A 13,349-nucleotide genomic window follows, 5' to 3' on the forward strand; every position below is an offset into this window, starting at 1 on the left:
GATAGCACCTTTCAGGGAGTCAGGGAGGAACTCGAAACTTCTGGTACGTAAAAAAGTTCCTTCTAGTATCGTAAAAAAGTTGAAGTAAACAATCATAAAATAATTATGTACTCTTCCAATATCCCTACAGGCCGTTTAGCCGTTTAGTTGGAGGGAGCTTTCAGGAGAGATTGAGAGATTAGAGAGATAAAGCTATTCACTGTTTTGTTTAGCTGAGAGACATGAAAAATTTGGTGGAATGAGAATAAGAAATTGAGAAAGGAACTCCATCCTTTTTAATATGTAGGTAGGAGTGGTAATTGGGAGAGAATTTCTCCTTTACTTTGTCTAAGCAAATTTCAACCATTCAATTTTATTAATAACCTAATCTCCAATTAAACTCCCTATCAATTTCCACCACCTCTATCATTAAAAATTAAATTCTCATCTTAATCTCACCATCAATCTCCTCTCTCCTCGTGTAAACTTCCAATCCCCTTCCTTTGTGTTGCCCAACAAGCCATATCTAACCAGCTTGCAGCATAAATGAGAAACAAAGTCGGTTTCCAGAAACAAGGCCTAAGGAACCACAGAACGAATAACGAATAGTGCCCTATTCAGCCCTTTTTTTTTTACACTTGGCCTCTCAGCCGCATAATATGAGGTATCAGCGGTAGGGTGATTGTTTCTCAAAAAAAGGAAAAAGAAAAAGGAAAAAAAAGCGGTGGGGGTGATTGCGAGAAACCGCATAATATGTTTTAGGACTTTGGACAGTACATGTTGGCAACTTGGTGGTATACATGAACATTTTGCCCACGAATAATGCTAAGTCAGGCACACCTCATGCTAGCAGAGGTTAAAATACCTCACAAAAACTCAAGATGCATTACACCCTACTGAACATGACAGCGTAGGCCTCCACTGTCTCCAATTAGCCTGAAGGAATGTCATCTTGGACTGCTCAAAGAGAGTATGAAGGTGTCATATGGTTTCCATTCTAATAACGTTGAAAAGGAACAAAACCGATAGAAAGAAACTCACTGCTAAGAATAAATCCCTGAAGCAGGCTCTGAGCTTTGTCAGCCTGCTCAGGAGTACCAGATATTCGAACAACTTTTTCTATGGCGTCAGGCCTTTCGTCAGCAAGTGTGACAGTGGCACCAGACATCTGCGACCAACAAACAGTTTTAGAGGGTTAATAATAGGTAGAGTTGTTTGCCCTTTGTTCTACAAGAAAAATTAGAATATACAGAACCTCGCTTATTTGAGCAAGCTTGCTTCCAGCTCTCATAGTAAGGCTTGCAACAGCACTCTTTGGTATGACAACTTCTAATGTGCTTCTTGTCACTAGAGGAACAGCAAATCTGGTGGAAAAAGAAATTAAGGTGATCATGTGAAAACCAAACAGAACAAGATGGCAAAGACAAAAACATACCGTTTTGCAGCACTTTGCCTCATATCATCATTAATGTTGCTCCCTTGCTCAAACGACATATTTGCACCACCTCCACTATCCTGAAATTCAAAATGACAAATTTTAAGTCCAAAGACTCCAAAACAATGGCTAACTTTAGATAACCTAGAAGAAGAACATTATTATGCATTAAAGTTCAAATACTTAACATCCTACATTACAAACTTTTCACATCTATGCAAATCCCTTGTCACTGCCAAGTTTCACCATGCTCATTATGAAAGAAAGGGAAACCATGCAAATCCCTTGTCACTGCCAAGTTTCACCATGCCCATTATGAAAGAAAGGGAAACCATGCCCATTATGAATGAAAGGAAAATTGAGGCCAAAATTGGATGGGCCAAAAGGACAAGAGAGGTCAGTGGTAAAAAATAGAGAAAATTCCATACATAGTACAAATATATATATATATATATATATATATATATATATATATATATATATATATATATATCTGTGTGTGTGTGTGCGCGTGCGCTTTTCTGCAAGGACTAACAAAGACATTGAAGTACTAAAGAATACCTTCCATGAAGCTGGAACATGCTGTGCTTGTTGGTAGGATGGCATTGGAATATCACTTCCCTGGTATGGTCCTCTAGGTGAACCTTTTGCTGGAGAAATGGAGCCATGAACAGTAATATTGCCAAGTTGGTTAGGACCAGGAATCTCGCGGTAGAAGTAACTCCGTAATTTTGCAGTTATTTGCACAAGAGCATCCCGTGCAGCTCTAATCTCTCCTACAATCTGCAAGAACAATAATTTGTTCAACCACACAATATGGCAAACATAGTAAAAAAATCATTCATGTGTCAAACCAAGAATATAACAGTAAAAAGAAGATAACATGCCTACTAGGAGCACTTTGGCTTGAACACAAATTCGAGTTAGAAGATAGGTCAACCCAGGCTTGGCTCAATAAGCAAAAGAAACAAGCGTATTGTAAATTGTAAATATATGGATTATGGTCATCTATAGGGGTGGGTGTTTGGTTTCATTGGTTCATTCGGTTCGGCTTTTTCGGTTTCCGAGAATCACGGTTTTGAGATATGCCAACAGAAGTGCATGTCAACAAAAATTAAAACCGGCCCGAAGTAACCGGATTAATTCAGTTCGGTGTGTCGGCTTCACCGAACAAACCGTAAACACATCTAACGCACGGAAGCAGTAGACCAGGTGGCAGCGGCGGCATGGCGTAATCCACCATCTACGTGGAGATAAACCAGTCAATTACTGGTGTATAAATTAGGCCTAGTTGCTATGGGCCTCGTTGGATGGAGGAACGTGGGCCTTGAGGTGCTAGGTGGTACCGGTGGCATGGCGTGATCCACCACCTACGTAGAGGTAAACCAGTCAATTACTGGTGTATAAATTAGGCCTAGTTGCTATGGGCCTCGTTGGATGGAGGAACGTGGGCCTTGAGGTGCTAGGTGGCACCAGTGGCATGGCGTGATCCACCATCTATGTAGAGGTAAACCAGTCAATTACTGGTGTATAAATTAGGCCTAGTTGCTATGGGCCTCGTTGGATGGAGGAACGTGGGCCTTGAGGTGCTGCCACACTGGGCTGGGATCATGGGAGGTAGTTTGGTTGATCGGCTTCTTCGGTTGGCAAGGATGGAAAACCGCAAAAAAGACCAAAAGCTGAACAAGAACCAAACAAAAACCAAAGGACAATCCGATGACTGAAAAAACCGATGATTTGGTTCGGTTCGGCTCGGTTTTGTTCGGTCTCGGCCCACCCCTAGTCATCTAGGTATTTAACACATGGATCTCCACTATCTAGTCAAATCCTCAAGATAACAAAAATGAAGGTTCTTCTGGGAAAGAAGACAGACCTGTATAAGCTCATCAGACTCTAGAGCACAAGATGGAAGAGCTTGCCTTGGTAATATCTGTACATTTGCACTGGTCTGTCTCTGTATATCAGATAATGATCCATCCCTTCCCTCGAAGCAAGCAATTTCACTTGAAGGGACAAGTAACCTTGTTGTAATAATGTTGTCTTTATCAGGACCAAGGTCTACAATATGAGTTTGGAGGTGCAGCAATGCTTCCTGAGCTGGAAAAAGCTCATGGTCTGGGCCCTATAACAATCGTAAGGACCATTTTAAGAATAAAATATTGAAACATGTCAGTGAAGGGAGGGGTACTGAACCCAAATTCCAGCTATAACAATGATGGTTGATACAAATAGCAGAAAATACCAACAGAAAGAACAACATAATATTTCAAATAAAATCCATCATAATTGAGGCCAAACTAATGTTACACGCAAGCAGACACTGCTGTAAGCATTTTTGGAACAAAGAGCTCCTCAGATCTGAATAGCTTACTGTATAGGACTATAGGTGTGGATAATCCAACAAGCTAAAATCATCTTGTTTCATTCACATCAGTAAGACAACCTACTTAACTACTACAATGACTAGTTAAAAAATAGTTGACTTTCATCAAGCAATACTTCAAACATTGCCTGGACTGTGTAAATCTAGCTAGCAATCTAGTAACACTACTTTAGATTAGTGAAGCAATGAGTAGATCAGTAGAATTTCTCACAGAAAAAGGACCCGTCTGATAAATATAACTTCATATGCAACTGAGATTGGAAAAAAACTACAAAACAGTGTGCGTCACTCATAGCATCGTCTGTTGAAGCTGCAAATGTAACTTTGAAAAAACCCACAGAACTGTAACCCAACCCTTCCTATAACGTACAAGTTTTTACATAACTTAAACAGCCATGTCAGTAATAGTATGGAGAGTGGTGAACTAAAAGACATAAGTGAGTGTGTATTACCTCTCTTGATGTGATGATTATGATCCTTTCGTCAGAGCCATCAAGAGAATCAGTAAGCCTAATATCAACACCAACATCTTCCTGTAACATCTCTAACAATCCATCACGTGTTCCGACTAAACTGTTAACCTTGTCACTTGGGCAAAGAATTCGAAATATGATGTCATCGAACAGAATTTCTGTGTGATCATTGATCTTGCCACCATTTGAATCAAACTCATACCCTGGCAGCTCCATGCTAGTATTATTTCTAATTTGATCAGGTCGACCATAAGGTTCTTCATATGCAGGCATCTGCTGTGCACCACCATAGTATTCATCCTCTTGAGGAAATCGATGCTCTGGTGAATTCATCCGTCCACGGAAGGGGCCACGGTCACGGTGTAAGCTTTCCTTTAGGCGATCGGAGATTATCGCTACAGCCTTTTTAACACAATTCCCCTCTCCAACAACCTGTAACATCATATCATGATAATAATACACAGTAGGGTGAGAAGTGCCACAAGTAAAAAGAAGTCTAATAAAGAGTGTCATTTATCTTTCTATGCATCCAAATCACAATTACAACATGTGCTAAGAGACAGATTTATCATGTTGAACCTAGATCATTTCAGATCATAATTGAATGAATTTACAAATCAATGTCAGAACAGTTTTCACTAAGCAAACAGAAGGCTAAAGTTTTCACTTTTAAGGTTAAAGTTGACAAGAGAGATAGTTTAAGCCACTGTTGCTAGAAGACAAATCTGGAACAGTGTCTTTCATATAATATTTGAAATATAGTCTCAAATAATAAGTTGTTCCATAAGTGAGCTGAGTAAATCTATATGTCCAACTATATTATTATTTTATTTCATTTAATACAAGAGCTCAGCATTAAGCAAACATCATATGAATAAATCCCCATAAACTGTGCAAAGAGTAATTTCACAAACTGGTATTAAAGCCTAACGAAAACAGGTTATTTTTAAATTAAATGTGTGTGTAAACAAAGTTGAAATTAAATACTGACTAGGAACAAGGGTAGAGCAGATTTCTTACTGTTGAAAGCATTAAATCAGTTTCCACTGTGTTGCTTGTAACCAACTACACGGTGATGACTACAGTTCAAGAATTAATATATTGTGATATTAAATCAGTTATAATGCCAAACTCAATGTCTCAAAAGAAGCTAAAGATATGAATACTAGAGAGGTTAATGCTAAGCAACATTATAAAGTTAACAGCGAGAAACATCCAGAACTAGTGCACAGGTACTAGCAGTTATTGAACAGGAAACATCATGGGAACAGAGTCATCAGTCAACATAATTGTGAGAGATAGTAGGAAAAGTCCTAGAGTACTGGAACTTGGAGCATTTCCTAAAATTTTCAGATATATTTGGAAAAAAAAATCAGTTCTACGGAACTGAGGGATTACCATTTTTGCTATATATATAGCTGAATTTGTTTTCACCCTAATAGTATCACGTATTTTCTACCACGTGTTCAGTAAAGCAATGTTGCTATTTGACATTAGTTCTCCGCCATCACAAGTCACAAGCTGTTCCCGATCCTGTACCCTCATAGGCTATCGGCACTGTCCAAATCGAAACAAGTTGCTGCTCAATTTCACCCCTCCCATCCAAGCTATGAATTCTCTCTTACTGCAGAAACCATGGCAACAGACCCAATAGTATGCACAGAGTCATTCCCAAATATTGTCAATGGGGCGAAGAAGGGATGGGGTATGCCCCGGTTTACGTGTATGGCAGCAGCACCACGGTTGGGTCGACACCATCACCCCATGACACCAACACCCCACACACTCAAGCAGTGTCAGATCCCTTTCCTAAGCATTCCATTACTTCACTAGCCCCATAAGGCCACAACTGATCATTCCTTCTGAATTTGTTCCCGCATGCTGATTTTCTTGAGCTAGGAGGCAGCGCTCTCCAGCGACATGCTCATCCAAAAAGATGCGGTCACCCAAAAGCTGGCCATTGTGTCAGCGCCACCATCCATTCATCCACAAATCTCTGCCGTAAGTGAGCAGCATATGGGATTAAACGATGAGTGGTGTGCCTCAGCTGCAGCTGCCGCTGACCACTGTTAAGCGGTGTATGGAGCCAACAGAGTTCAATGGTGATGAGGACAAGTGAATGAAGAGCTGAGCATGATTTGAGGGGTGATTCAGGGATTTCTAGAGAAGTATTTGTCCCAAAAAGTCTTTTAAAAAAGCCAAAGCGCTTGATGGACATACTAACATAGACTGCATAAAAACTTACGGTATTTTTAGGTGGTATTAAAGTGCACCAAGAAAGGTAGGTATTAATGCAGGTATCTTGCAGTGCTGTGGAAACATTTTTTTTTTCAATATATTCATGAAGATTTTTGTCTTGTCCTGCTTTTAGATTTGTTGTTTGATTTGTGTCTGTTCTTTAAACCTTTTTTTTGTCGTTTTCATCTGGGAGTGTTCAGGTTTGATCATCGTACACTACACATTTTAGTGAATCAAATTTGGCCAATAAACCAAACCGAACTAAACTAAACATCACTCTAACTAGAAATTTTATTAGGAAATATTCTTCTCTACAGCAGTTCATCAATCAAATGTTCGATTCTAGCATATTCTAAGTATCAAGAACACATCTAAGTCTTGTCCAACACGTAGCATAATCTGTTTAGCATTTTGCTTTCCTTTTATCCGTACATTAATATATAACTATGCAACTAAATTATACACATAACTCCAAGTTAATGTACCATTGTCTAAAGTAAAAATTGAAATTTTTTTACCAGATTATAGTAAGCAGCCTCTTACCTGTACAACCTCCTCCGACAACGATACACACCGCGGCGTGTGCTGGTCGCGTGGCAGGATCCTGATGTGCGTTTTGGTCTCGGCCCTCATCTGCTCAATGATCTTGCCACCCTTACCAAGGAGGCACCCAACATGGAGGCGCGGCACGATGAGGCGCGTGGTCACCTTGCCTCGGTCCCTGGCATCCTTGGCCCTGGGCCCATACTCGCCATCCTCATCGCCGTCGTCTGGTTCCGTCTCCAGGATCCGCCGGTGCACCATGAGGAGCGCCTCCTGCGCCGGCGAGAACGAGGGCGGCCGCCCATCCGCCTCGCGGCGCGCGCCGTCGGACGTCTCGATGACGCGGACCGCGTCGCCAGGGTAGGGCAGGTGGATGGTGACGACCGCGTTGGTGTCGTCCCGCACCTTGGCGATGAAGCTGGGCGGGAAGCCGTAGACCTTGGACTGCGGGCACAGGATGCGGAAGGAGGTGGTCATGCCGGGCCCCCCGCCCCCCGCCGCCGCGGAGGAAGGCGGCGGGGGTGGGGGCGGGGGCGGGGCGGCGTCGGGTGGCAGCTGGAAGCCGCCACGGCGGTCGCCGCCGCCGCCACCGGGGGGGCCGCGGCGGTGGTAGCTGTTGTTAGGGTTGGGGCCGCCGCGGCGGTCGAAGCGTGGCTTGGAGCGGGGCGGCGGCGAGTCCTGGTCGTAGTGGTAGCCGCGCTTGGAGGAGCGCGGGCGATCCATTGCCGGATTCGAGGGCTCCCCACCCTCGTCCTCGAATTCGTTCGATTTTGGTTTGATTGCTCGGTTCGGATTAGGGTTTAGAGCGACAAGGGGGAGGGCGCCATGGATCGGAGAGTGAGGAGGTGAGCGTGTGTGCTCACTGCTCTAGGTAGGCCACCAACACCTTCTCAGACTCAAAAAGTGTGCGGTACGTGTCAAAGGAGGGATTTGTAGCAGCCCAATTTTGTTCTCTCAGATTCATCTCATTTGTGTTGATTTTTGTATGTGCAGTAGATTATTATTATAATAGGGTTTATAATAATAAGTCATAATTTATAAACTATTTTACGTGTGTCTTACGCTATAGGTTTAACCAAACATTATTACATTTATGGTAATTAATTGTTAGCCACGTCTTTTATAAAATTGGTAGTGATAAGGTTAGTCGTCATCAATTAAGTTATCTTTACTTACTAGGGTGGTGTTTGGTTAGATCAAGGTAACGCTAATGTTAATGGGAGTGGTTCCGTCCGTAATCGATACCATTGTAACAGATAAGTACTTTGTTTGGTTTGTTGCGGTAACACATCCGGAGTCACTCACGCTGTTTGGATGCGCGGCTGCACGCTAGCCGCTAGGTAATAGATTCAGTGAGCTGCTAGTTGAAGCTGAGACGGACACAAGAAGCAAATACAAAGCAAATGCATGCAACGAGCAGAGTTTTGACAGATAGTTCATAATATGCAAAACACCGTCACCTCATGTTTGGATACAAATTTTGACAGTGAGAACTCGAGACAAAAAGACATATTCTGCAGAATTTAATCAGTGATATACTTTTAAGAGTAAAGTCCATCACCGGTCCCTAAACTTGTACCGCTGTGTCATCCTGGTCCCTAAACTCGCAAATCGACCGTTCAGGTCCTCAAACTTGTTTAACTATATCATCCCGGCCTCTAAACTTGCAGATCACTTGTTTAGGTCCTCCAACTTGTTTACTTGTGTCACCCCGGTCCCTAAACAAGACAGTCTAAAAACTTTATATCAAAAAATAATTTATAACTTTTTCATGTGAATTCTAATGAAGACAAACTTTATATCAAAATTGTAGCCTTCGACGCGACTTACAACTTTGTAGTTGAAAAGTTTTTGAATTAAAACTGTTTAGGTCCCAAAATATTGTTGCATGTTTATATATTTTGAAATTTTAATTTTAAAATTACATTTTGGGACAAAAAATGACTTAAAATAAAAAAAACTCAACTACAAAGTTGTAGATCGCGTCGAGGGCTACAAGTTTGATATAAAGTTTGTCTTTATTAGAGTTCACATGAAAAATTTATGAATTATTTTTAAATATAAAGTCTCTAGACTGTCTTATTTGACCCAGATGATATTCAAATCTAAGTTTAGGGACCGGGGTGACACAACTGAATAAGCTGGAGGATCTAAACGAGTGATGTGCAAGTTTAGGGACCGGGGTGACACAGTTGAACAAGTTTGAGGACCTGAACGGTCGATTTGCGAGTTTAGGGACCGGGATGACACAACGGTACAAGTTTAGGGACCGGTGATGGACTTTACTCTACTTTCAAAATTTAATCAACAAAGGAGTGGATGAAAAGTTGATCCATGCTGGAAGTGATAACTTCAGAAGTTCAATGAACCAAACAACAAGAGGATACATTGTGATCTGTCTAAATAAAGTACTGAGGAAATATATGGATGAAACTACCAGATTAAACAATAAGCTAGGGGCAATACTTCTATCTGAAAACAGGACAGTACTTTGATCACAGAATATGTAGACTGTCATGGTTCAAGCAAATAAAGCTGAAGCACTGAAACTAAACATCCTTAGGACATAGGTAGTCTCTAATCCCCAAGGCATACGCTTATATGGAATTCTAATAATTAAAGAACAGATAATGAACATCTTGTATATCCTGCTTGACAGCCAGCACATCAGTACATCAATTTTTCTTTGCCTCATCTGATAACAAAAAATTTCAGAAATTAGTGAAAGAAACATTAGGTGAAAGAATATATATAGTGCTCAGCATCATACCAAATTAAGAATATTCTTGCTCATACAAGCCATATATGATATTCAGAAATAGGTAGCATTTTTTAACTTTAGGAGTACAAAAACTCCCTGTTAGGTGTATGCAAGTAAGCAAGACCAAGCACATACTCCAGTTAGAAGTGAATATGATATTACTATAGCATTGAGATGGACAGCTGGGCCCATTGATGCATTATACTAGTGCAAGGCAAATAATATGAATGCATATATGAAATGCTAAGTGGTAAAGAGCAATATGCTTACAATTAATGATCTCAAAATAAATATGTTGCCTGTTGCAGTTGCAACGCTACAAGAGTGATCAAGTGAATTACCAGCAAGTATTTTTAGCACGTACTCCCTCCTGAGAGACTCTGAAAGAGCGACAAGCATACTCATTTGAGCCGGCACTTTTACAAAAGCAGCTGCAACATTGACAACTTCAATACCAGTCAATCCAAGCTTTTGACACTCAAGAATAGCTTCGTTGTGAAATTTTTGTAGTTGGTCCTCCTCAGCCATTGCTTCTCCGCGTTTTGGTACTTAAGGGAAGGCGAGCCATAGCACTCTACAAATACATAAAACAAAAGCATTAACCCTATGTCCAGAATATATCCTGCTAGCATGCATAATACATCAAGCTACCATTCAAACAAAAGACAGTACAAATTTATTTTTGTTGCTAAACATAAGTAATTCACCAGAACACAATATCAAGCATCCATTCAAGGAGCATATTTACATGTATGTGCTGTTTTACTAGAACATATTTAACTACTGGAATATATTCTGTCAAACAGGCAATACGCAAAACTTTTTTCCCCAATCTGATATTGTGCAAAATAATATATCACCTGGCAGTAATAAAAATCAAAATTCTCAAAATCTAGATAGTAAAATGAGTTGGTCCAACTTCCCTACACTCAAAAAAAAAAGAACCATGTACTGATGTTCAACTTTCATGCAATCGAGGCAAATAGATTCTACATAACCCATGTGAGGCAAACAGATATGAGGCAGGAACACATGTGATTTACTTGTATAAACTACTACATGATTTTTTAGAAGACTATTACAAGATCATCACTCACCAGCATCACAAGTATATCACCATAAAATAAGGTGGTTTCAGTAGGGGGAGGGTTCTCACTGGCGAGGTGATCGTTCGACAGCGGCAACGACGAAAGACGAATGTAGTTGATGGCAGCAGAATCTCCGACTAGCCTCCTGCTGCACGTCCTTGCCCTTCCCGTCAAGATCCATTTTCCATGGAGTTCTTCCCGTCAAGATCCAATCGCCAAGAAGGTGGAACTCCGGGGAGGTGGCAACGCACGTTGGACGGGGCAGGAGGGACTCTGGAGGCGGAACTCCTGGATGTGGGGAGCACCGACGCGCCGGCTTGGCCAAGCGGTGGTGGAGGAGCGCACGAGACGGGGGAGCAGTGGAGCGTGCAGTGGGAGGGGGCGGCGCTGGCGACGGGCGCGGGGCGAGGGGGCGACGTCGGCAACAGACGCGGGGTGTTGGGGCGGCGCCGGCGACGCGTGCGCTGCGAGGGAGTAGTGGCGGTGGCGCTCGATTTGGCGGTGCTAGGTCACGCTCTCCTCTCCATATCGGTATCACATTCCGCCCGTCTAGGAGCGTAATCAGATTTGTATTGGGCCGGAATTCGTTTACGGGCTATCCGATTACGGTCCATCTGAAACAAACGAGTGTAACGAGATCTATTCACGGTGGGAACTGATACGGGCCAAAAACGACCCAACCAAACAGCTCCTAGGTACTTGTGTAAATACCGAAGATTTTGTCGCTCCTTCAATTTTCATTTATGTGTTTTTTTTGTTTTGATTTAATTTTATGCAAGTCTTTTACATGGTCCTCTATTTGATTAGAAATATTTGACATTTATGATCATCAATGTTATATTTAAAAGTTTATAAAATCTATTAGGTTCAAAATACTATGATAGTACTTTCGAGGAAAAATCTAAAGTACTTTTTTTTAAAAAACTAAGCATTATAGAAATTATTTACAGTCGGAGTTTTCAAAAATTTAATCAAATTTTATCATAAACGTCAAATTTTATGATCAAAGAGAAAATCAAGCAAGTAGCAGGCATTCAATAGAGCAAAGCTTACAAACAAAAGGATATTTTTTGTACATCCTTTTGATTTCAAACTACAGATGGTAGTGGTGCTGCACGGAATAGGCTTATTATTCACTAAATATATTGCCTATTTTTCCAACCTCGCATAGGGTAATTCATAGCAAATCGTAATAGTAAGTTGCACTAGGTTATCTTAATTTTATATAAGTTCCATAAAGGGAGTAAATAGGCTATTGGTGATGGGCATTCCATTAGCACATATTTCTTGGGAAATAAAAGTACTTGCGGGTGAAAAAATCAGTTAAAAAAATGCATGTCAGTCGTGATAAAAAGATCTTTTGTGTGATTGATGGAAAGCACAAATTGCTAAGGAGTAGGATACTATGCGCAATGATGCTACACTATTAAAGTCGGTAGCCAAGGGTCTCTTATTCCACTATAAGTGGCATTGTTCCATTAGAATTCTAGCTAAAAAATCTATATAGTTTAACGCTAGTCAATAATAAAGGGGAGTTGGGGATTTGTCCCATCACCTTATTTCTCATTATTTATTTATTTTTATATTTATCTTTTTCTTAACAAATTTACTGTTGTGTGTCTTATGACAGAAACCGGAGATGTAATCCATTTCCATTATCTAAAAAAACACCAAATATATGTATATGTGAACTAGCAAAAAAAACATGTTTAATATAACACAGAGAGAGGAATCGCAACCTATTTTTATTAATTTTATAACTTAAGTTAGTAGGCATGTTGAATTTGGTTGGTTGGTTGCATATCGACATGATGATATTGATGACTAGTGCATCAATAATATAGTAGGTGATGAATAAAGGTGGTAAAAAAAACATCTACCGACTTATTCTTATAGGTACGTGCAACACGCAAGTAGATATCGCTGGATATTTGATGATGATATAATATTTTGTATGTGCTATTCTATAAGGACGAGAAAGACTGGTTTGGCTCGAGTAGAGTTGGATATTAATTCATTTAGCCAATTCATATATTAACATTAACAGATTTCAAGGCTCTAAATGGGTTAAACAATGTCTAACAATTAAAAGCTTAGGTTAATTAGCTACAACTAGCAAGTTGAACAATTATTGTTTGGTTGTGGCTATGTATAACTTTTCCAATTTAGCTCTTAGGATCAATTTGTTTGTGCTATTTGGAATCTACTACTTTGTTTACTGTGATTTGTGAACATGCCTCCTGATATGCTAAACAACGCTTTTCTTAAAAAAATATATATCAAAATTTATTTGAAAATCAAATTAATGTATTTTAAAATTGATAATAATTAATACTTAATTAATCATGTATTAATTACTGGCCGTGTTTTCTATGTCACAGTTTTGTTTAGCCGGACATCTTAGATCGAACCAGACCTTAGTCTTAGCTTTGCCACCTAGTTCCCTAGG

General features: G+C 40.4%; 1 protein-coding gene across 1 annotated transcript; it reads right to left on the reverse strand.

Moving 5' to 3' along the window:
* Positions 1-578: 578 nt before the first annotated feature.
* LOC4340961 (RNA-binding KH domain-containing protein RCF3) lies at positions 579-7,890 on the reverse strand. Its single transcript, XM_015788842.3, has 8 exons — positions 7,052-7,890; positions 4,250-4,702; positions 3,288-3,536; positions 1,976-2,197; positions 1,415-1,494; positions 1,235-1,343; positions 1,021-1,147; positions 579-936 (listed from the first exon to the last, which is right to left on the reverse strand). The coding sequence occupies exons 1-8, from the start codon at positions 7,772-7,774 to the stop codon at positions 911-913; spliced, it is 1,989 nt and encodes a 662-aa protein (XP_015644328.1). The 5' UTR covers positions 7,775-7,890; the 3' UTR covers positions 579-910.
* Between the last annotated feature and the right edge of the window lie 5,459 nt (positions 7,891-13,349).

Source organism: Oryza sativa, chromosome 6, assembly GCF_034140825.1.
Source record: "Oryza sativa Japonica Group chromosome 6, ASM3414082v1".
NCBI classification, from domain to species: Eukaryota; Viridiplantae; Streptophyta; class Magnoliopsida; order Poales; family Poaceae; genus Oryza; species Oryza sativa.

Excerpts from the sequence above, each read along its gene's own strand:
- LOC4340961 (XM_015788842.3), bottom strand. The coding sequence starts at position 7,774 with ATGGATCGCCCGCGCTCCTCCAAGCGCGGCTACCACTACGACCAGGAC. Across the intron at positions 1,344-1,414 it reads AGGCAAAGTGCTGCAAAACG|ATTTGCTGTTCCTCTAGTGA; the intron begins GTATGTTTTTGT and ends TTTTTCCACCAG. Across the intron at positions 1,148-1,234 it reads AGCTTGCTCAAATAAGCGAG|ATGTCTGGTGCCACTGTCAC; the intron begins GTTCTGTATATT and ends TGTTGGTCGCAG.